Below are 21,093 nucleotides of genomic sequence, written 5' to 3'. Positions count from 1 at the left end.
ATGTGGTCAGAATGCTCTCGGATTTCATCGAAAATATATAAATTTGTGTTCTGAAGATGAACGAAGGTCTTACAGGTTTGTAACGACATGAGGGTGAGTAATTAATGACAGAATTTTAATCTTTGGGTGAACTATCCATTTAAACCCTGCATAACAGAATTTTAACATCAAAATCCGTATCTGCTATCAAACACCACATACCGGCAGTCACTTTGTGATTTCTGAAAGTCTCCAAGTTAGAAATTCTGGCTTTCTCAATTGAATGAAACACAACATTAATATTTATGAAGTCCGGTAATTCCAAGATGGATCACTTCTGCTTAGAACAAAAAGGGATTTGTTGCCAATACCAATTTATGCCTCTTTTCACACAGGTTAGTATATATGGGGCTGAACATATTGAAGGCAACCTCTCTACAGACCCCTTGGCCTTACATCCATCTCAAGGGACCTGTTAGGAAATAGATGTTTCAACCAGTTGGGTTCATTGATCCGTGCATTTGTGTTTTTCTGCTTGTGTGTGTCTATATTGGGGTGTGGGGTCAGGGGTTCATCTGCTGCTAACACTATAATAACACAATCACTCTGAGTGCCGGGCTTTTTGGATGAAAGCTATTTTTCGCTCTGGAGTGGTGGCTCACAATCATGGAGGCTTATCTGCTCATTTTACAAAGACAGTTCACAGCGACCACGACAGTCAAGCTACAAAAGGACAAAAATATACTATTAAAGTAGAATACATTGCACACACATTGCTATAATTTTTCATGTTGATATATTAGCCGTCTAGAGATACTTTCAAAGAAATAAATAAAGATTTTTTTTTTTTGGTGAACTACACCTTTAAAGTATTGTTCAAAAGATTGGGGACAGTTTTTAATGTTTCTGAAAGAAGTCTCAAAAAGTAAAACTGTGAAATATTATTACAAATTAAAGTAACTGTTTACTATTTTAATATATTTTAAAATGCAATTTATTCCTAAACTGAATTTACGCCGTTATCTTCAGCGTCACATGATATTTCAGAAATCATGCTAAAATTATGATTTGGTGCTCAATAAACATTTATTTTTTTATTTGTTGAAAACAGCTTCGTAGCTAGTAGGCATGGGACGATAACCGGTTTCAATATATACCGCGGTTTGGAAAATGTGACTACTGACTAAGTTAGTGTTGATAATATTGTTAAGGAAGTACATGAGTCTCATGGCCATGATTTATTTGAAGCCAAAAGACGACAAAAAATAAAATACAAATAAAATAAAATTGAAAGTGACGTGACATACAGCCAAGTATGGTGGCCCATACTCGGATTTAACCCATCCAAAGTGCACACACACAGCAGTGAACACACACCGTGAACACACACCCGGAGCAGTGGGCAGCCATTTATGCTGCGGTGCCCGGGGAGCAGTTGGGGGTTCGGTGCCTTGCTCAAGGGCACCTCAGTCTTGGTATTGAGGATGGACAACCCCACCTACAATCCCTGCCGGCCTGAGACCTGAACTCGCAACCTTTGGATTACGAGTCCGACTCTCTAACCATTAGGCCATGACTTCCCCAGATTCAAATTCACGGTTTCAAAACCACTAAAATTTTCCGTTATACTGTTCCAGCGGTATGCACAGTTTTTTACGTGTCAAAGACGGAAAGTGCAGGACTCCCTCAGTTGTGAGCAGTGAAGAGCGTAACGAGTCACATGACTCCTCCTCTGGTTGGTGCGAGCAATAGTCAGTGAGAGTCACCTGTGTGTAGGATGATGGCCAAAGGAGGTGAATCCCTAGAACTTTTTCCCCCGTCAAAAAAGAAGTCGTCTGCCGTATGGGAATTTTTCAGGTAACGTAGACTAACGATGTTCCGTACAGATTATGTTTTGGTGCCCGAAAGCTAAATAAATACTTTCAGGTCGTACACAAACGATTTATCTGTGTTGTCTTCATTTCTCCCTCTTTCACCCTCGATCAAGACAGAGACCCATTCACCGGTTGTTTCAGTGTTGAAATAAATACTATTTGGCTTGCTACCGAGGCAGATAACATGGCTAATTAACTAGCTAACGTCAACTAGTTTCCTCCCTCACGTTACTTCACAGAGCGGGCAATATCAGACTAAAGTACTATGTTTCTGCGATTTAGTACAATAGTTAAATTTAGCTGGTATCACGTCTATAATTTTAAGCCTCCTGCCATTGTTTACATTTATTCAAAATCACGTCATTTAAAAAAAACAAAGAAACTGCTGGCTCTCAGGTGTCTTCGCCACTGTTTGAGTGTTATACGGAGAGAGACCGTTTTTTTTTTACAGAAATTATATTTTGATTTATGTTTTTGATTGAGTGCTGTAGGTTTAGTTTAAGTGACTGCATTTTTTTTTTTTTTCATTTAGAAGGACTTTTCTTTTTTTTACAGAAAATAATTTATGTTCTGATTATTGTTGAGCTGCAAGTTCAGGCTCACTTAAGTGACTGCTCTTAATATAATTTAATTAAATTATTTATTTTAATTATTTAGCCTGACATGTTTACTGTTCCAAAATGTTCTATATGTTTCTTAAAACTAAAATATATGGTGTTCAGTGGAAAAACGTTGTTTTTTACCCAGACATTTAAAAATAACATATTTTAGAGCTGTAATCGCAATACCGTGATACCGTGAACCCGTGATATTTTTATCTAAGGTTATCATACTGTCAGAATCTCATACCGGCCCATGCCTAGTAGCTAGTTTTGTGATCCATTTTTTTCAGGATTATTTGATAAATAGAAAGCACAAAAGGACAGCATTTATTTTAGAATAAAATATTTTGTAACATTATACAGTAAATGTCTTTTCTGCTACAATTGACCAAAATGTATCAGATAAATAAAAGTATTAAATTTCTTTCAAAATAAAACACTGACCCCAAACTTCTAAAGGTTAATGTAGAGTACAGAGTATGTGTTATATTTCATACAGCATATATGCAATGATAAGTGCATGTGAATCTGCTTTCATGTTTGTGTATTCCCACAGCAGCAGTGAGGCATTGTAAACACAGCTTCCTGCCAAACCGCTGCCCAGAAATCCATCTCACATCTCTCTTCTGAACAGACATATGGCCTGAAGATAAAACATCCAGCACTCTCTCTCTCTCTCTCCATGAGTGTATTTGGATCGCCCTCCTTTTAAACTGCCATCTCCTCTCAATCCCATCATGAATCTAAAGGCTGGCCACAAAGCGAACTGCCAGCTTGAAAAGAGCTTAAAACTTTCCCTGACACCACATAATAATGATATTCACCTCAAATTGTGGCAAAAAACGAACAATGGAATAAACGCAGGATGTCTGGCCATATTATTCAACAGAAGAATAGCTAGAGGAAAAATCACAGGCACTTCACAGTGGACTCCAATATTTCTTTCTCCTTCTTTCAAGCACAAACACACTTGAGGGAAGCGCTAAAATCAAAGCAGGCAGAGGTAAAACCAGCTGGACTCTTTGGACAGAATATACAAACATGTTTTATCAGTCAACAAATCAGCAGATTTGTGGGATGCCTGTCAGACAGTGGGCAAATAACAGTGTATCTTGGAAGAGACTTTGCATTGACTTCTTTTGTTTTTACACCGAGATAATGATTATTAGATATTCTAACCCCTAACCTCACCCAACCAACACAAAAACCTTTTTGCATTTTCATGAAGACATTATGAAGTCTGTTTACCAAGCTATTTTCCTAACAGACCACATTGGCTGCTGCTCACAGTGTAAGCAAAACCTGATACAAAAGACTGAAAGCAAACAAAGAAAACCTTAAATATTTGGAAAGAGAAAATCAAAATTAACATGTCAAAGAGCTGTGGAACAATTAATGCATGAAATGAGAGAGAAAGACAGACTAAGGAGTATGAAATACTCGCAACAGTGGGACAGTTAGAGGTCAGGGGAAGACAAAAAAGGAATAAAAATAGATAAAATGAAAGGATGTGGGTAAAACGGGCATAAATTGTACCTTTAGTCCTCCACACTCTGCTGCAGAGCCTCTGTCCACACCTGTGATGTAGATACCTAAAGAGTATTCAGACCCTCCACGGATCATGAGACCCAGAGAACGGCCGTCATCCAGAACCAAATTTACCTGCGAAGAGGAAGAGATTGTCTGATTAAGAGCTAAATCAAATAAACAAGTTACACAATTGAAAATGCATTTAATATCGTCTCTGTTTTTAAAAATATAAACCGTTCAATTGTCTGGTGTGACTTTTATTTAGCAAGGAAGTGACACTAAAAGTCATTTATTTTACATTCATCATCAATGTCAAAACAAACGTTTCGGCTCAAGGCCTGTGTGTGTTAAAAGGTTTCTATAAAAGATTTCTATAAAAATGTATAATGGATTCAACAAAAATATTAAATATTTTTTTAACATTGAAAATAATAAGAAAAGTTTCTTTAGTACTCAATCAGCAAATTAGAATGATTTCTTAAGGATCACGTGGCATTGAAGATTGTTAAAATTCATCTTTTTCATCACAGGAATAAATTACATTCTAAAATACAATAAAATAGAAATCAGTTATTTTAAAATTGTAACAATTTATTTGTTTTTACTGCATTTTGGATCAAATAAATGCAGGCGAGCATAAGAAACTTATGAACTTTTTAACAGTAGTGTATCTTGTTTCATCATTTAAAATAGTGCTTGTGCTCAATTTATTTCACATAAATACGCTTGGATTGACATTTTATCTAATGCATTAGCAATCATTAGCAATCAGACATTTTGAAAAGTGGCTTAAGCATCCAAATACTTCACACAGGCTGCTCTACACACACAAAGCACGCTGAAATGTAGCAATGACATAACAGCGACAAGGAAATTAAAATACTTCCCAACCACAATGCGTTCACCTCTCAAATATAGAGCAGCAATTACTGTGCCTTACAACTATAATTCTTGACTCTAACAACCTATGCGCCTTAGCGAACGACAGTTCTGCTGAACCAGCAGAAGAACTAATGTGACTCCTACGACCTCTTCAATGTGCAGCACACAAAAGCAACAATAGTGCTGTGATTAGAATGCATCATAGAATCCCCGCAGAGCCAATCAGACGGGGTCACTAGAGCACTCTGGGAGATCAATGCGGCAGTGCGTCGTCTCGACCAAACACCAGCACCCACCAAAAGCGTCTGTCGCCCACTAGCACGCTGCTTAAAGGTTAGTACTAGCCATCCCTGAAAGGTCAAGGTGGCGTAGGGCCGTACTCCGTTTCATTTGTGTCAGTGTTCATAATGCCACACATTTATAAATGTCTCTCTCATGAACGGCTTCTTATATTTATTTTTTATTCTTCTTTAGAGGCGTGCTAGAGGCTAAATAGACTTTGGCTTTCAAATGAGCTTTCCACGCAACTTTTGTTTCGATACCCAGGAATTTGTCAGAATTACCCTGCAAATTGCTTCACCACGTTGTGAGACTGAACAAGAGGGTAGTAAATCAGGGTGGACCGAGGGAGATTTCTGCTGCGCTGTGCAGTACTGATGAAGTCGGCGTGCTGCGCGAGTGCGCTCGCTTCCAACGGCCGCGGGGCCCGAGAAGGAGCGCGTGCTCTCCAATGGCCTTGGCAGATTTACACCTGGATGAACAGCTCATAAAACTCTCCCTATAATCACATTTAACAAATTCTGGCACACAGGTGAGAACAGAAGAAATTACGGAGGGGTGAGTAATAGTGCTAGGGCAAATTTGAGGAACGGACAGAAAAAGTGTAGCACAGTTTCCATAAAAATAAGTTGTATAGGTTAATATTAATTGTTTTCAACATTGATACTAATAAAAATGTTTTCTGAGCACTCAAATCAATTAGAATGGCTCAGGCGGCACAGAAGACTGGAGTAATGGCTGCTGATAATTCAGTTGTGTCTTCAGAGGAATAAATTACATTTTAAAATATATTCAAATAGGCCAATTCGGAGTAGACGTCATAGTTATGTCACTTGCAGCTGGGTGCGCATACTAGTGGTGACAGGAAAACACTGGTAACAAGTGGAAGGAAACTGCTAAAATCCATGGAAGAAGAGAAAAAAAATATTGAATATGGACATACTATGGAAGAAAACTGCTATGATTACTCCACTTTTAAAGCATAAATTTGATTTAAACAATAGGTCCACATAATATTCACATATGCTGTTTATAGGGGACGCATAGTATTAGTCTTACAGTTACAGCAAGACATATTTAAACCTATTACAATTAACATTTTACATAACATTTATTTTCTCTCACAATTTTGACATTTTTCTCGCAAATGCAAGTTTATATCTTCTAGTTCGGACTTTATAACTCGATTTAACTCAACAATAGTGAGTTTGTCAATTCTGAGGGAAAAAAAGCCAGAAGTGTGGGAGATATATATATATATATATATATATATATATATATATATATATATATATATATATATATATATATATATATATATATATATATATATATATATATATATATATATATATATATATATATATATATATATATATATATATATATATATAACTCATATTCTGAGGGTGCTCTAACTAATATATATATAAATAATAGTGGCGTCCATTGCTATGGTGCAAAGAGCGCTTCGTTCATGATCAATAAAAAGCTGTCACTCATCTTTGTTCATTGTGATCTCACAAAGAAACGGTATTATCGTGCTGAACTTGAATAAAAACTATTTGGCGATTTGAGCGGCGAATGGATTCTTACTTAAACACCTCTGATTCAAGAAATCAACAGATATGAATGCAATTGGCTACATTGCTCAATGCTGAAAACACGTTGAAATAGAAATCGATCTCCAGAGCGCAAATATAATGCACTGGATAGTTTGTCAAATCTGCAATAAAATGCCATTATTACAGCTTTATCTGAGGGTGCTTTTGATTTCGTTTGAGGGTGCTTAGCACTCCCGTAGAACTGGGCCTGCATGGCTCCATAGAATGCTACTTGAAAACTGTCATTTTCTGCCACCAGATAGGCACCACCCACAAAAAATGTCATCACTGTTTGCAAACACCAAATTGTTCTATAGAAACCAGTTATTTTAAAGTGTAATATCATTTCACAGTATTCTAGCTTTACTGCATTTTTAAATCAAATAACTGCAGCCTAAGTGAACACACGAGACTTCTGAATTAACACAGTAGTGTATCTTTTTTTTATATAACTTAAAAGTAAGTATTTGTGCTCTATTTATTTTTAAAAAAGCATTCAATTCAGACATTTTGAAGTGTGGCTTAAGCATCCAAATACTTCACACAGGCTGCTTTACACACAAACACACGCAGGCCTCTGTGTGTTTAACAATTTCTGGCACAGAATACAAAAAATACAGAGGTAAGGATCAGTGCTACTTGGGAAGCAGACGGAAAAAGGTTCTCACATTTAAAAGGAGCCAAAACGGACAATGAACAGTGATTGATTGCTTAATTTGTCCGACTAACAGTGTGCGCTCACAGTTCCTTAGGCAAATAATGACGTGCAAACAAAATGATTTTTTTCCTCACCCTTCACTGATTTATATATTTAATTCATATTGTTTAAAATTCATAACAGAGCACCTGCGTACAACTGCAGATGTCTTAGTGTTGTTCAGGTCTGATGGAGACTGAGTAACTGTGGAACAGACTCTTGTATTTGCTGCTGCTTTATGTTTCATACATATTCAATAATTTGCTGATAAAAAGACACCTAGCCCAAAACACTAATCCACCGGTTTGGATTTGTTCCTAATAGACGGTATTGTTCTAAATGGAAATGCATCGTCGTCAAGGGTTTATCAGCCGAGTACACATTGTGTATGTTTACCAGAAAGACTTCTGTAAAATGCAAATCAAACACACACACATCACTACTGTTTTTTTTTTTTTGTTTGTTTTTTTTTACTAAATCAAATGAAATGAGCACAAAAGGCTTATCAGAAGTAACAGAAAAAATCCCAAGTAAACCAAATCAGGCTTAGCTTTAAAGCGCGACTGCCCATTAGCTATAGCGGAGATGATCACAGATAGTTTAGCCCAGAGATGTGCATGTGTGACAGCGAAGAAATGATGACTTATAGAAAAGGGCAGCGGTCCACTGGCACTTCCACAGCATTGAGGTTGTCATCAGCTGGCACAAATAAGATAAAGAGCTTTGGTTTATGGAAATAATAGCACAGACAGCTTTCATGAAAGACAAGGCAAATTCTTCATCCGCACCTCTCTTACACATCAGTGGAAACTCATTTCCACACTCAACCTACGTTATACAGGAGCACTTAAAACAACGTCCATTTATTGAAGCTGGTGAGCTGTAAACAACGCAGCTTTAACATCGAGTGTTTGAAGACTCTTGCAGATGCAAATTATCAGAAGTTCTCCATCTATACTGTATCTCAATAATTATGTAATTGTCTCCCACTTGAAGTGAATGGAGGTTTTATTCATCTGATTGTTCATTATTTTCTAGGGACAAAACTGCTTTATGAACATACTTTATGAAGAAACTATTTTAGGAAAATTCTGTTATATGTTAATGGACAAATACACTACTGTTTGGGTTGTGTAAGATTTTTGTTTTTTTCTTGACAGAAATAAATGCTTTTATTAATCAAGGATACAATAAAATAATCAAAAGTAAAAATAAAGTAAATGTCTGTTATATTTTCATGGACAAATACACTTCTAAGTTTGGGGGCAGTCATTTTTTAAAAAAGAAAAATACTTTTATTTAGCAAAGATGCATTAAATTGATCAAAATCGAAAGGCTTTAACATTGTTACAAAAGATTTTGTCAAATTTTGTTAAAATTTGTTTACACACACACACACACACACACACACAAGTTCGTTTTTGTGAAAAGTGGGGACATCCCATAGGCGTAATGGTTTTTATAGTGTACTTACTGTATGTGCTATTGCCCTACACCAATCCTACACCTAAACCTACCCCTTACAGGAGACTGTGCATTTCAACTTTCCCCCCAAAAAACTCACTCTGTATGATTTATAAGCGTTTTGAAAAGTGGGGACATGGGTCAATGTCCTGAAAAGTCACCTTCACCTTGTAATACCTATGTCATTATACAAATCTATGTCCTGACTTTTCACAAAAACGTGCACACATTAGTAAGTAATAATGAAAAAGTTTCTTGACCAGCAAATAAGCATATTAGACACTGAAGACTGGAGTAAATTGTTTTTTTTCTAAACTCTGTTTTAATGGTTAAATTAAATTGTATTAATCAAAAAGCATGTCTAATTAATAGAATGTTAAACAAAAAAAATTACATTTTTAAGGCCCTATGAAAAACGTATCTTAACCTAATTCTGTGTTTTCCATTAATTTTCTGGATTAAATTTTAATGGTTTCATTAAATTTTAATAACCAAAAGCATCTCTAAATAATTGGTTTTATTAATTCTTTGTGAAACTGAAATAACAAAACTATCAGCTCTTGGTGCTCAAATACACACACAGCAGTTCAAATGTCTGTTGTGTAGAGTCAGATTATCTCACGTAAATACAGTCAGTTATGGCTTAAGTGAGCGTAAACAGGTGGGTGAAAACTGAATGTGTCAGTATTACATGCATGCCTTCCGTCTTAAAGGGACAGCATTCCTATCCGTGTCATAAATGTTAACCAACAAAAGATGTTAAATAAATGTATAATTAAGCTACTGTATCTGAAAAATGAGTTTAATTTGTATCTCTACCAAAAAATGAAAATGTATTCCAGTTTTTCCAAATTCAATCCTTGATTCAAATTTCACATAAGCTTAATTGATTTGGTCTAAAGAGAGAAGAATTGATGCCTATTTTTGTTTGAATACTACATATAAAATAGCTACCAAAATAAATGTTGTTAACGGGACTTTGACTAAAAGTAATGACTAAAAGTTGACAAAAAAAACAATGAATTTTTGTCGACTAAAACTAGACTAAAACTATGAAAGACTCAAATGACTAAAATGTGACTAAGACTAAGACTATCTTTTCAAGATAAAGACTAACACTAAATCAAAAATGCCTGCCAAAATTAACACTGGTATCGTGTCGCTGGGTATGAGAAGCGATATCGTATCGTATCGTGATGAACCATCCAATTTACACCCCTAATTCATTCATTCATACATACAGAGACACGCAGAACATCAGGGAGTCGTATTTAAATAGCATTCTACAGCCTAATATTCACAGACACTAGTCCAATACCATATTGTGATTTAAGTGTACTGACCTACTTTTGATTTATTAATCTAAAATTTGGCAAATTCCGTGACATTCTGCTTTACACAGTAAATTCCAGTTTTTTATGACTGATTTCGCAATTCCGCAACGCGGAAATCATAGGGCCCTAATATTCCTGTTTTTACTACATTTGTAATCGAATGCACGCAGCATTGGTGAGCATAAGAGACTTCTTTCAAAAACAAAAAATCTTACCAATCAAGTACTTGAATTTGGTCCTATCCTTATTGCATATCATGTACAGTAAACACATTAAAGGGGTCATTGGATGCGAAAAGCACTTTCACATGTTGTTTGAACATAAATGTGTGTTGGTAGTGTGTACACACAACCAGCCCTATAATGATAAAAATCCACCCAGTGTTTTTTTTAATCTACTAAAATCATTACCCCTTTCTCAAATCAAGCCGTTCTCAGCTTCTTGTCTGTGTGACGTCACGCAGACCAAGACCACTCCCACGATTGTTGATTGACACTCTCGTCTTTCCTTAGACCTGAGTGAGCTGTCATCAGTCCGCCACTGTTTCGACGCTGGAGCGATTGTAGATAAGAATGTCTCCATAGCGATTGAGGTGTTCTGTTGTTGGATGTAAAAATTAACATAGCAGTCGTCATTTACCGACATCTGAGCGGATTACGTTTGTCTTTGAAGGGAATGCGCCCTCCGATCTACCTAAATGAGTCTATGTTCGCACGAATCATTCGTGATCCAGCTTCACCTACAGAAGAAGTGAGTATTAAGTTATTTTTATGAATCTTTGCAAATTGCCTTTCCTAATAATGTGCTAGTTCCACGGCTAAAGTTTACAGTCTCTCAGAGAGCGGCGGGGTGAGCAGAGCTCATTAGCATTTAAAGCGGCATGCAACAAAACGGCTTGCTCTGAAAAGAGCTGTTTTTGACAAGGTAAAAAGGGTGTTTTTTACACTAACATTGAGAAATTTTAACCAGAGTATCTTATAGACTTTTCATTAAGACCCCAAAGAATCATATCAACTTGTGGAAAATCCAATGACCCCTTTAAACCAGCTGCTATAATTTAATAAGTATACATTTAGATGTAAACTTTCACCTTCTTCTCATCGCCGTCCTGCAGAAGCTGCATGTGGCTGCGGCCCTGACTGTTGGACCTGCGCAGGGTGGCACTGCGATGCTCCGTCAGCAGGTCAGGGGGTGGGGACACACTGCGCCCCTGCGGATCCACCCAGGTGTAGACATGATTTGTGACATAACCGCCCGGGATCCGTCCCACAGAACGCACTGACATGGAGAGCTTTTTGCTGCCCTTCAGCACCTGTTAAAGAGAGACACAGTGACATGGAGAAATAGCGGTACAACCAGTCTAGTGTGTCTGCTAAGTGATAAAAGGCAGAGACAGTTATGGGAATGTCAAGATATTCATGCGAAAATACTAACATTTCCACTCCATAAGATAAAAAGCTCCATCAACACACATGCCACATAAACAAAGTAGCACACAGTGTTGACAAAGCTACCTGGAAACTGAAGATTAGCTCAAACTCAAGCTACAAGTTCCACAATTTAAAGCAGTTAAACACTTAAAGTTACTAATAAAAAAAGCTAAATACACTAAAGCTATTTATGGAAGCATATTAAAAAAAAATAATAATAATTTTTTTATAAATAGCTAAATAAATAGAGAAAATAAGTAAATAAAAAGTTAAAATAAATAGATAAAAATAAATAAGCAGATAAACAAATCATTTAAAATAAATAAAAATATATACAATATAGGTGGTAATTTGTGCTACTCTTGGTAGATTGCGCTGGTCATTATAGAAATTTTGTGTTCTTTAATGTGCACATTGTCAGTAAATCACACAGAATTTTCCCCTTCCCATCAGCGCTTTTATGGAATTGTGCTCTAACGCTAATTTACCCTGTTTAATAAATCTGGCCCATAATTTTAAGCATATTTTTATTCATCCCAGTAAATTGAATCTTTTGATTTAGTTCACCAATAGCATTCAAATAGGATTCAGATTCACTTAATAATATACACTAAATACAACTCTAAAACTCAATCAAAAACATAGCAATAACTAGGAGAATTTAACTAAATATTCATATAAATATATTCATATAAACTAAATATTCATAAAATGAGGTCTAGACAATTCTGTGCAAGAATTTAAATTAATTGGTGAGTCATTTTAGAAACAGTTTACTTACATGAATTGTTTGAACAAACCAATTCAATTAAACACACTCTCAGAAATAAAAGGTACAAAAGCTGTCACTGGGGTGGTACCTTTTCAAAAGGTACATGTTTGTACCTAAAGGGTCCATTTTGGTACCTTAAAGGTACATATTAGTACTTAAAGTGTACATACTTGAAGCTAATAGGTACAAAAGTGTACCTTTTGAAAAGGTACCGCCCCAGTGACAGCTTTTGTACCTTTATTTCTGAGAGTGCAGATCAGTTTATACAAAGCTACACGTTGCTACTGGTTAGAAATAGCTATGTTATTCTAAAAAGAGCTGAACTACTGAAAAATAAAGTAAGTTAGCAGCGTTGCTCGAACACTTCTAAAACACACGGTCAGATCTTTGCTCAGAGACAATACAGGGGGAACATGGAAGTCCCTGTGGTGTTTGCCTCATTGGTCTCTGATGGCCTAGTATGCTCACTATCACTCCACAGATCAAACTGGCACTGCGGGACGCCACAAATTCAGCTGAGTGTGAAATGACACTGTTCTCTCTTCTACAACACACACACATACACAGATACACTAAGCTGCCATTAAACACACACCTCCCAGTGCTACCCCAGAATTTATTATTGGCTTGAACTCAGAGAAGTTCCTGTTCTCAGGGTGGCTTCACAGCATCTACTTCCCATGCAGCTCCGACTCCCTCGGATTGCACTTCAGAAACGGTTAGAGAGTTTGTGTCTGCAGGCGCGCTCTGTTGTGTATCTCTGACCTAGTTCTGCTGAATGTTTATGGAGTTATTTAAGTGGCAAAATACAGTGGTCCAGATTTGAAGTGTAACAAAATAAAACTGCTTATTTGTGAGTCACTCCTGCCGTTGAAAATAAACACCAGTGGTGCTTTGTTAATCCCCAAAAATGTTTCAAATCCCAAAGTTTGGATTTATTTAGGCAAGTAGTTAATCTGGTCTGTAAGCATTTGGATTCATTTCTTGCCTGGGACGGGATTTTCCTGGGTTGTTTAAGTGGGAGACAAGTTGTTTTTTGGGGATAGGGGAATGCAGAGAAAAGACAAATAAAATGCAGACACATCAGAATGAACAGGGAAAAAAGAGAAAGGGAAATGATGAAAGACATAATACTAATTTCTTAAAGGGATAGTTCACACAGAAATTACATTCTGATGTTTTCGCACCATTATGTAGTTCCAAACCTGTTTGTTTTACACAAAAACAAAATTTGAAATAACTGAACTGATTGTTCTTTGAATGCAGACTAACAATTGACATGTAAGAAAAATTACCATACAAGTATCAAAACAGTAGTCCAAATAATATTATACTACCAGTCAGATGTTTAAAGGGGTCCTATTATGCTCTTTTACAAAGTCTTGATTTTGTTTTGGGAGTGTACTAGAACAAGCTTGGTGGTTCGAAAAAAAAACATTATTTTTCACATAATTTACATTATTACAATCCCTCTCTCCCCAGCCTGACACAAACGGCTCGATTAGTTAGTTCCAGGGTTTGATGAAGGCCCGCCTTCCGAAAAACGAAATGTGTTGTGATTGGTTAGCTGTCCCAGTGCGTTGTGATTGGCGAACAGCTTAGACGGTGTTTCAGTACTGCCCCACCTCTTGCCAAAACAGCAGGTTCATCAATATTGCCATATCAATTCATACCCAAGCGGCAACCTCCCGCTCTCTTTCGTGAAGCCAACACAGAAGTGACTAAAACTGCAATTCATCGACTGGCCGCTGGAGGCTGGTTGCAAAAGGGAGTCAATCCCATAGACTCTCCATGTTAAAATGCCCAACTTTACAGCAGAAAAAAACATGTTTACAGCCTGGTGCAAAAAATTATTTTGATCTATATAGCTAATTTTGCCCTTCGTGACAACTGTGAGGGGGGTGAATTTTTTTTATAACTCATCCGTTTAAATTATATTAAGCCTTAAAGTTCTGCATAATTAAGGGCGTGGCCACTTGAGTGACAGGTGGATTGCCGCTATGCTCCAGAATGTGAAACTCGCTAGTGCGAAACTTAGAAAAATTGCTTTAAAGATTTTTATTTGTACAGAAAAATTTATTATAGGTAGGATACTGGAAATTAGATGTTTTAATGAAAATGATCTCAAACTTGATTTTTACCGCTATAGCCTATATTGATATTGTACTCTGCACTGTCTGCAAAAAGTGAGATGTCACGCCAAGGCAAAAGGCAGTAACTTCCACATTATAAACAATATTTGGGTGCTGATCACCATTTATAGAATCAGTATAGTAACATCTGTATAAAATCTACTGATCATTGGCTAGGCTAAAACATTTAGTAATGTGATTCTTTTTTTCTGACCGTAACAACCAGACAAAAAGTTAAACGTGAGTGGAAACCGTTTTCCAACCAATTTATTTGCAATGTTCGCTAACATTAAAGGATGCAAGACATAGCCTATTGTTTTTACATTGAACTGAATTAAAATAGCTTAACCTATAAGAACGACTTAAAGTGCTCTAAATGATTGTGAATTAAACATCTCCGATGAAGTTCATTGCAATGGATTTTACAATTTACGAGTTACAAGAAAAGATAGGAAAAGGATTTAATTGCAAACAGTTATTGGTTTTGTGTGTGATACGCTGTCACGGCATTTGACTTTTCTCCATGATACCTATACACATGTTAAAGGAGGTCATAATGCCCCAAAATGATCAATAACTCATTTTAGACCAAAAACTAAGTTATTGTGTTTTGTCTTTGCACGGTAGCACTGCTGCTGTCACTATAGACGGGTGTGGTTTCAGCTCAGCTTCACCCACGTCCCGCCTTTTTGCCCATTTTCGAGTATCCGGGAGTGACGCTCGGTGACGCGCTGCCAAGATGGCGGCGGTCGGCTCCGCCCACTTTAGGCTTCAAAAAGGCTCTTCAGAAACCTATGAGTGACGTCACGGACATTACGCCCATGTTTTTTACAGTCTATGTTCATACCCCGAGAATATTGAGGATCGCGCAGAACCTTTGCACCGCCCATTACAATCATTTAAAGCGTAACATCAGTTCCAAAGTTCAGTTTCTCATTTTGAACGCTGCTGCCGCAACATCAGAGTCTGTATCCGAACTATAAACTTTTATCCCAATACTTTCATTATTTTTTAATGTTTGCAACACAGAAATGTAGCCTACTGTGTAGACTGTTTGTAAATCTGTTTCAAACAAAGTTTATGATGAGCGCTGTCTCTGGATCAGCGACTGCGCGAAAGCAGGTTTAAATATTCCGATGTGATTTCAATGGTTTAATAGACATGGTCTCATCGACATAGCAATAAGATTGAGTGTGTTTGAATCGAGATTGCGATCTTTTAACGAGTAATCCATATGAGCCTGTAGCCTATTTATTTTTGTATGTCATAATTTGTGCCCAGGCCCGGGCACCCCCCCACTTCGCGATCCATGGGAGTTATACTATTTGAGGCGGCATATATGTGCATATATATATATATATATATATATATATATATATATATATATATATATATATATATATATATGCAAATTAATTATCTGCCAGCAGGAGGCGCTGTTGGAGCGGGAGAGATCGAGGTTTCCGTGGTAACACTGTACACAAAGCAGAGCTCCTCTCACAAATGCTGCTTTATCAGACACATGCAAGATGAAATGAAAATGACACCCAAAATTTTCTGAAGACAGTCGGTTTCCTTCAGAATTACAGTGATATAAAAACACCCGCACCGGGTTTCGATTTTGAAACGTGCAGTGCTCTCCCCACCCGCCAACCATTCGAATTTCTGGATTTATTTCAATGATATTCTAATGGAACGCTTTGTGATATCACAAACACCGGAAAACAAGCTGTAGTCCAAACCAGCCATTCGTTGTAGTTCTCGAAAAGGGATTACAAAAAAAAAAAAAAAAAGAAATATCTCCCTTTGGAGTGGACTTTGAGATTTGTAACTTTGTAGATCTTTTTATGCCAAAACATACACACTGACTAAAATTCAAAAAGTGAAAAAGCATAATAGGACCCCTTTAAATGTTTTTAAAAGTCTCTTTTGCTCACTATAAGGCTGCATTTATTTTAATTAAAAATAGAGTAAAACAGTAATATTGTGAAATATAAAAAAACAAAACAAAAAAACCCACTTTTTTAAATTTGTTTTAAAATGCAAAGCTAAATTTTCAGCAGCCATTACTTCAGTTTTGAGTGTCACATGATCCTTCAGAAATCATTCTAATATATTGATTTGGAGCTCATTTCTTTTTATTATCAATATTGAAAACAGTTGTGGTGCTTAATATTTTTTTCAGGATTCTTTGATGAATAGATCATTCAAAAGAACAGCATTTATTTTAAATTATTTTTAAATAAATATAAAAGTCTTTGCTGTCACTTTTGATCAATTTATTGTGTTCTTGCTTGTGTTCTTGCAGTCCCATTCACTGTAATAGCTTGAAAAAAAACAATTAGTACATTCTTCAAAATTCTTCCTTTTACATTCCAGTTTGTTGGAACATTCCATGTTGTTTGGAACAACATGAGGGTGAGTAAATGATATTCCTTTTTCAGTAAACTACTGCTTTAAGAGACAAGAGGAGAAGATTAAAAAAAAAACCCAGCTTTGTCCCTGCTGTGAATACTAACAAATAAAAGAGCGCCTGGCAGCGAGATTCTTAATGCACCATCGCTGCTCTAAAGTGCTGACTGTGACACTGTCTGATGGAGTGTGTCAACAAATGAGTGGAGTAACCGAATACTGTTGGATGAGAGAGAGAGAGAGAGAGAGAGAGAGAGAGAGAGAGATAGAGATGGAGGGATGGAGAAGGAGAGAAAGCAGGCAGCTTATCAAATGCCTCCTGCATATGATATGCCACAATGTCACCTTAGGAAAGCCAATAATGCCAATAATGTGGGAAAATGCATTAATAGCCCCAAGCAAGAACGGAAGGACATAATGAAAGAAAGTTTCATGCCACAGAGAGAGAAGGAAAATGTTGGGTTTAGCTCCTCAAGAAAACTTAAACTCAACTACTTCCATAAATGTGACTTTAAAGAGGTGAATCAACACCTTAAGACTAGATGTGTACATTAGGAAGGAACATTTTTGATTTCACATTGACTTTGAAGGCCATGAACACTTAAAGCTAATTGCTCCAAGTCATTTCAGATCTGAGCCTGATGGCCTTACCAATTCACATGAACACCAGCACACACACACACACTGAGCTGCCAGGCATTCTGTTTATGTACTGCCATTTCCAATGGGACCGATAAAGCATCCGAGGGCAGAATGAGAAATCAAGTCGTAAATGCCGAATGTTTGAGCGTGTGACGTTCATGTGCAATGACCAGCTGGCTCAGATACTGAAGCAAACAGAAAACGCATACATAAACAGACAATCTGTGATTGTTGCTTTGAATTAGCATAACAAAAAGGGGCCAATTAGATGATCACAAAGGGTAATTGGGTCTGGTTAGCAGTGCCGTGTGCTCAGAATGCGTTTATGAGATTACGCAGATGAGCTAGGAAGGGGCGCAGGAGACATTTGCATGTGATTGAGCGATTCTGGATGAAAACCAGGGGGATAATGAATATAAAATATTTAAGAATCAATGTAGGACAATTAGATGGATAGGAGACTTTTTGTGTAGGTGTGATTATATTATCCCAACAGATATACAGTTCTTTCATATAGTACTGAGTTATGATTTTTGAACACCATAATACAGTGAAGAAGTAATATTGTGAAATATTATTTCAATTTAAAATAACTGTTTTCACTCCTGTGATGGCAAAGCCAAATTTTCAGCAGCCATTTATCCTCAGTGTCACATGATCCATCAGAAATCATTCTTAATATGTTTATTTGGTGCTCAAAAAACATTTCATGTCAATGTTGAAAATTGTTTGCGAACCCTGATATATACAGTACCTCTTTTTTTTTTTTTGAGCATTTAATACTTTTATTCAGCAAGGATGAAAAGCATTAGTTTCTCAAAAAAAAGAAAAGAAAAGAAAGGTACTGTATCTTTGTATCAAAGATTCATCTAAGCTGTCAGATGTTTCTCCTAAAACTCTTTACAAGAAAAAGTAGATCCACATAAGACAGTGATTGCGAATATACAGCTATAAAACTAATATGAATAACATAGCTGAAGAATCTGATGAGAAACGTCTGAGTTCGAATTGAAATTTGATTGCAGACTTGGCACAGTTGAGATTACTAGGATGGTTCTAAAGAAGCAGCAAGTCTTTCCATTAAAAGTTTCCATTAGATCTCGATTTAATCTCCTTTTTGAAAGTTTTTCACACTATGCTTATGCCAGGATTAACCTTTTTAACCCAGAGTTAAGGCCACTTTCAACCCTGGGTTAGCGTTGGCACCAGCCACAGATATGCTGTTGAATGAGCTATTAAACAATGAATTATGAACTAAACAACACAGAATCATTAGATACTCAAGCACTTTGTACAGCCGCATAAACATTCGCATTGTAGTGTCTAAGTGGAAGCCATTTAAAAAATGATGACAACCATATTAACTGAAGCATCCAAACCAGGCTGCATGCTTGCTGCAAGCTGTACTCTAGGCTAATGTTTTGAGCCTTGTAAATATGCAACTAAGCTAGGGAAAGCAAAATTTAAAATGAACAAGTAACAATATTGTGATTCGAAACTCATTTTAACTGTATTGTAATGTAACTGATTACAACACAACATTTCAAGTAAAAGTAATGCACCAAGTAACTTTAAAGCACTATGCTTGATTTCCAGGCATTAAAATGGCTTTTCTTTTTTTTTTGCTTTAAAAAAAGTGTTCATTCCCCCCAACACAGTTAACATGCTATGACAAGCAGGCTGACCTCCACCGTGACTGCCATGAATCATGCATTCCCCTTAGGCATTACTGCATAAGCAAAATCTCATCTACCAAAGCAATAATGAAACAATTTCTCACTTATTCCCTATAATGAGAGACCAGGCACAACAAAGAGTTTTTTTTTTTTTTTTAACAATAGTTCCTCAAAGGATAATGAATTATGCTCAAAGTTAAGTAGTAAAATGGCAGAAGTTGTCAGAAATGTCATCTGGAGAACAACATGTGTTGCCAGCAGTGAGGTCTGATATAGTTTGACAGCTCTGGACAGCACTGACATCTTTCAACGGTTCTGTCCAGAGCTGTGGCATCTTATGCTGGACGGATCGATCGGACTACGCCGAGCTGCTACAGCAAACATTTCTCGCCCTCTCTAAGTATCCTTCTTTCCATCTATCACCCTTCCCTGCTTTCCAACTTCTTGTCTCATCTCTCATTCTTATTTAGGAGTTATTTAGCAGGGGTCGCCACCACATGGGATGACAAGCAGGATAGAAAAGACAGGAGTGTGTGAGAGAGAGAGAGAGAGAGAGAGCGCTTGACTTAAGGGCAGATTTTGTGCTTGAATCAGGGGGAAGATTAAGGGAGATTTTTCACTCTTTGACTGAAACATGAGAGAATAGTTTAAGAGGTTTTGCAAACAACAAAAACAGACAAAGCATGGTGGGACATATAAATATAGTACCGACAAACAACAGTATCATCTCTCCGGGCTTGTTGAAGACGTCTATGTCATGGAGAATTGTTTCAGCTAAATCAAAGCTGACAGGAGACCGGATAAACATACTAATGCTCTCCTCAAAATGCAAAAACAGCTCAAATCAAACTCTCAAATGTATGCAAATACCGTATGAAGCCTGTCAAAGCACAACACTGCAAAAAATCCATTACTTAATCGGTATTTTTGTCTCGTTTTGCATTTAAAACCATCTAAACATCCTTAAAACAAGATCAATTTACTGGAGAAGCAAAATTGCAAAAGATATTAAGACTTGACACACTTGATGAGAAATAATATTTGAATGAGAGCAGAGAATTAGTTTATATGCTGAAGAACCAGTGCTCTGTGTTACTGTTGCATCATCTCCTATAATCAGCTTCACCCAGACACTACCAGTGCTGTCACGCTAAAGGAGATCTGCTTTTCCCAATGGGCCGTAGTATGGATACTTGGTCCTACATGTCAGAGCAAATGCTTTTAGAGACCCACAAACCAATCTAAAATCACAAGCATACAGACTCACAGCAAAGAAAACATAAACGTATGACCTTTATATAACAGATAAAAGCACTTAGAAGAGCACAAATTCACATGAACATTTATATTGTGTGAGATACACAATCTTTTTTTCCACTAGCTCAGTGTGAGAGATTGCAAATGCGTAACAAGAAAAGACTGTAATTACAACAGGGGGATGTAGTCCTGTTGGGCAAACTCAAATAAGATTTATTCTGTGAGATCTTATTATTGTGTTGGCAAACGGTGCCACCGGCAGCGCTCGCCAGTGCTGTATTATACATTTGGTTATGGAATAAAATCTGATTTTCTCTCTGCCTGGAAGTGAGGGAAAGATGAAGAAATTGAGAATGATACATTGAGAAATAGGAAAAAAATATCTACTATTCGTGTCCATGACCTGTTCTACATTTGCTCCCGGACCTCCTGGTGTGTATTTGCTTCTGAGGTGAAAGGTGGCAGAAAACGAACAGAATTTTCATTTTTGTGTGAATTATTCCTGTGAAGTCTGTACGTTCTTGATT

General features: G+C 36.8%; 1 protein-coding gene across 3 annotated transcripts in view; it reads right to left on the bottom strand.

The window, feature by feature from the left end:
* The window catches only part of whrna (whirlin a), a 94,082-nt gene that overhangs the window by 39,708 nt on the left and 33,281 nt on the right, over positions 1-21,093 (bottom strand). For all 3 annotated transcript variants that reach the window (XM_058758960.1, XM_058758958.1, XM_058758959.1), the window contains exons 3-4: positions 11,336-11,557; positions 3,992-4,117 (exon numbers count right to left, since the gene is read on the bottom strand). In XM_058758960.1, the coding sequence (XP_058614943.1) occupies positions 3,992-4,117; positions 11,336-11,557 (348 nt within the window). The remainder of the gene's footprint in view (positions 1-3,991; positions 4,118-11,335; positions 11,558-21,093) is intronic.

This window comes from Onychostoma macrolepis, chromosome 21, assembly GCF_012432095.1.
Source record: "Onychostoma macrolepis isolate SWU-2019 chromosome 21, ASM1243209v1, whole genome shotgun sequence".
In the NCBI taxonomy this organism is placed as follows: domain Eukaryota; kingdom Metazoa; phylum Chordata; class Actinopteri; order Cypriniformes; family Cyprinidae; genus Onychostoma; species Onychostoma macrolepis.
This window is presented reverse-complemented; position numbering and strand designations above follow the sequence as displayed.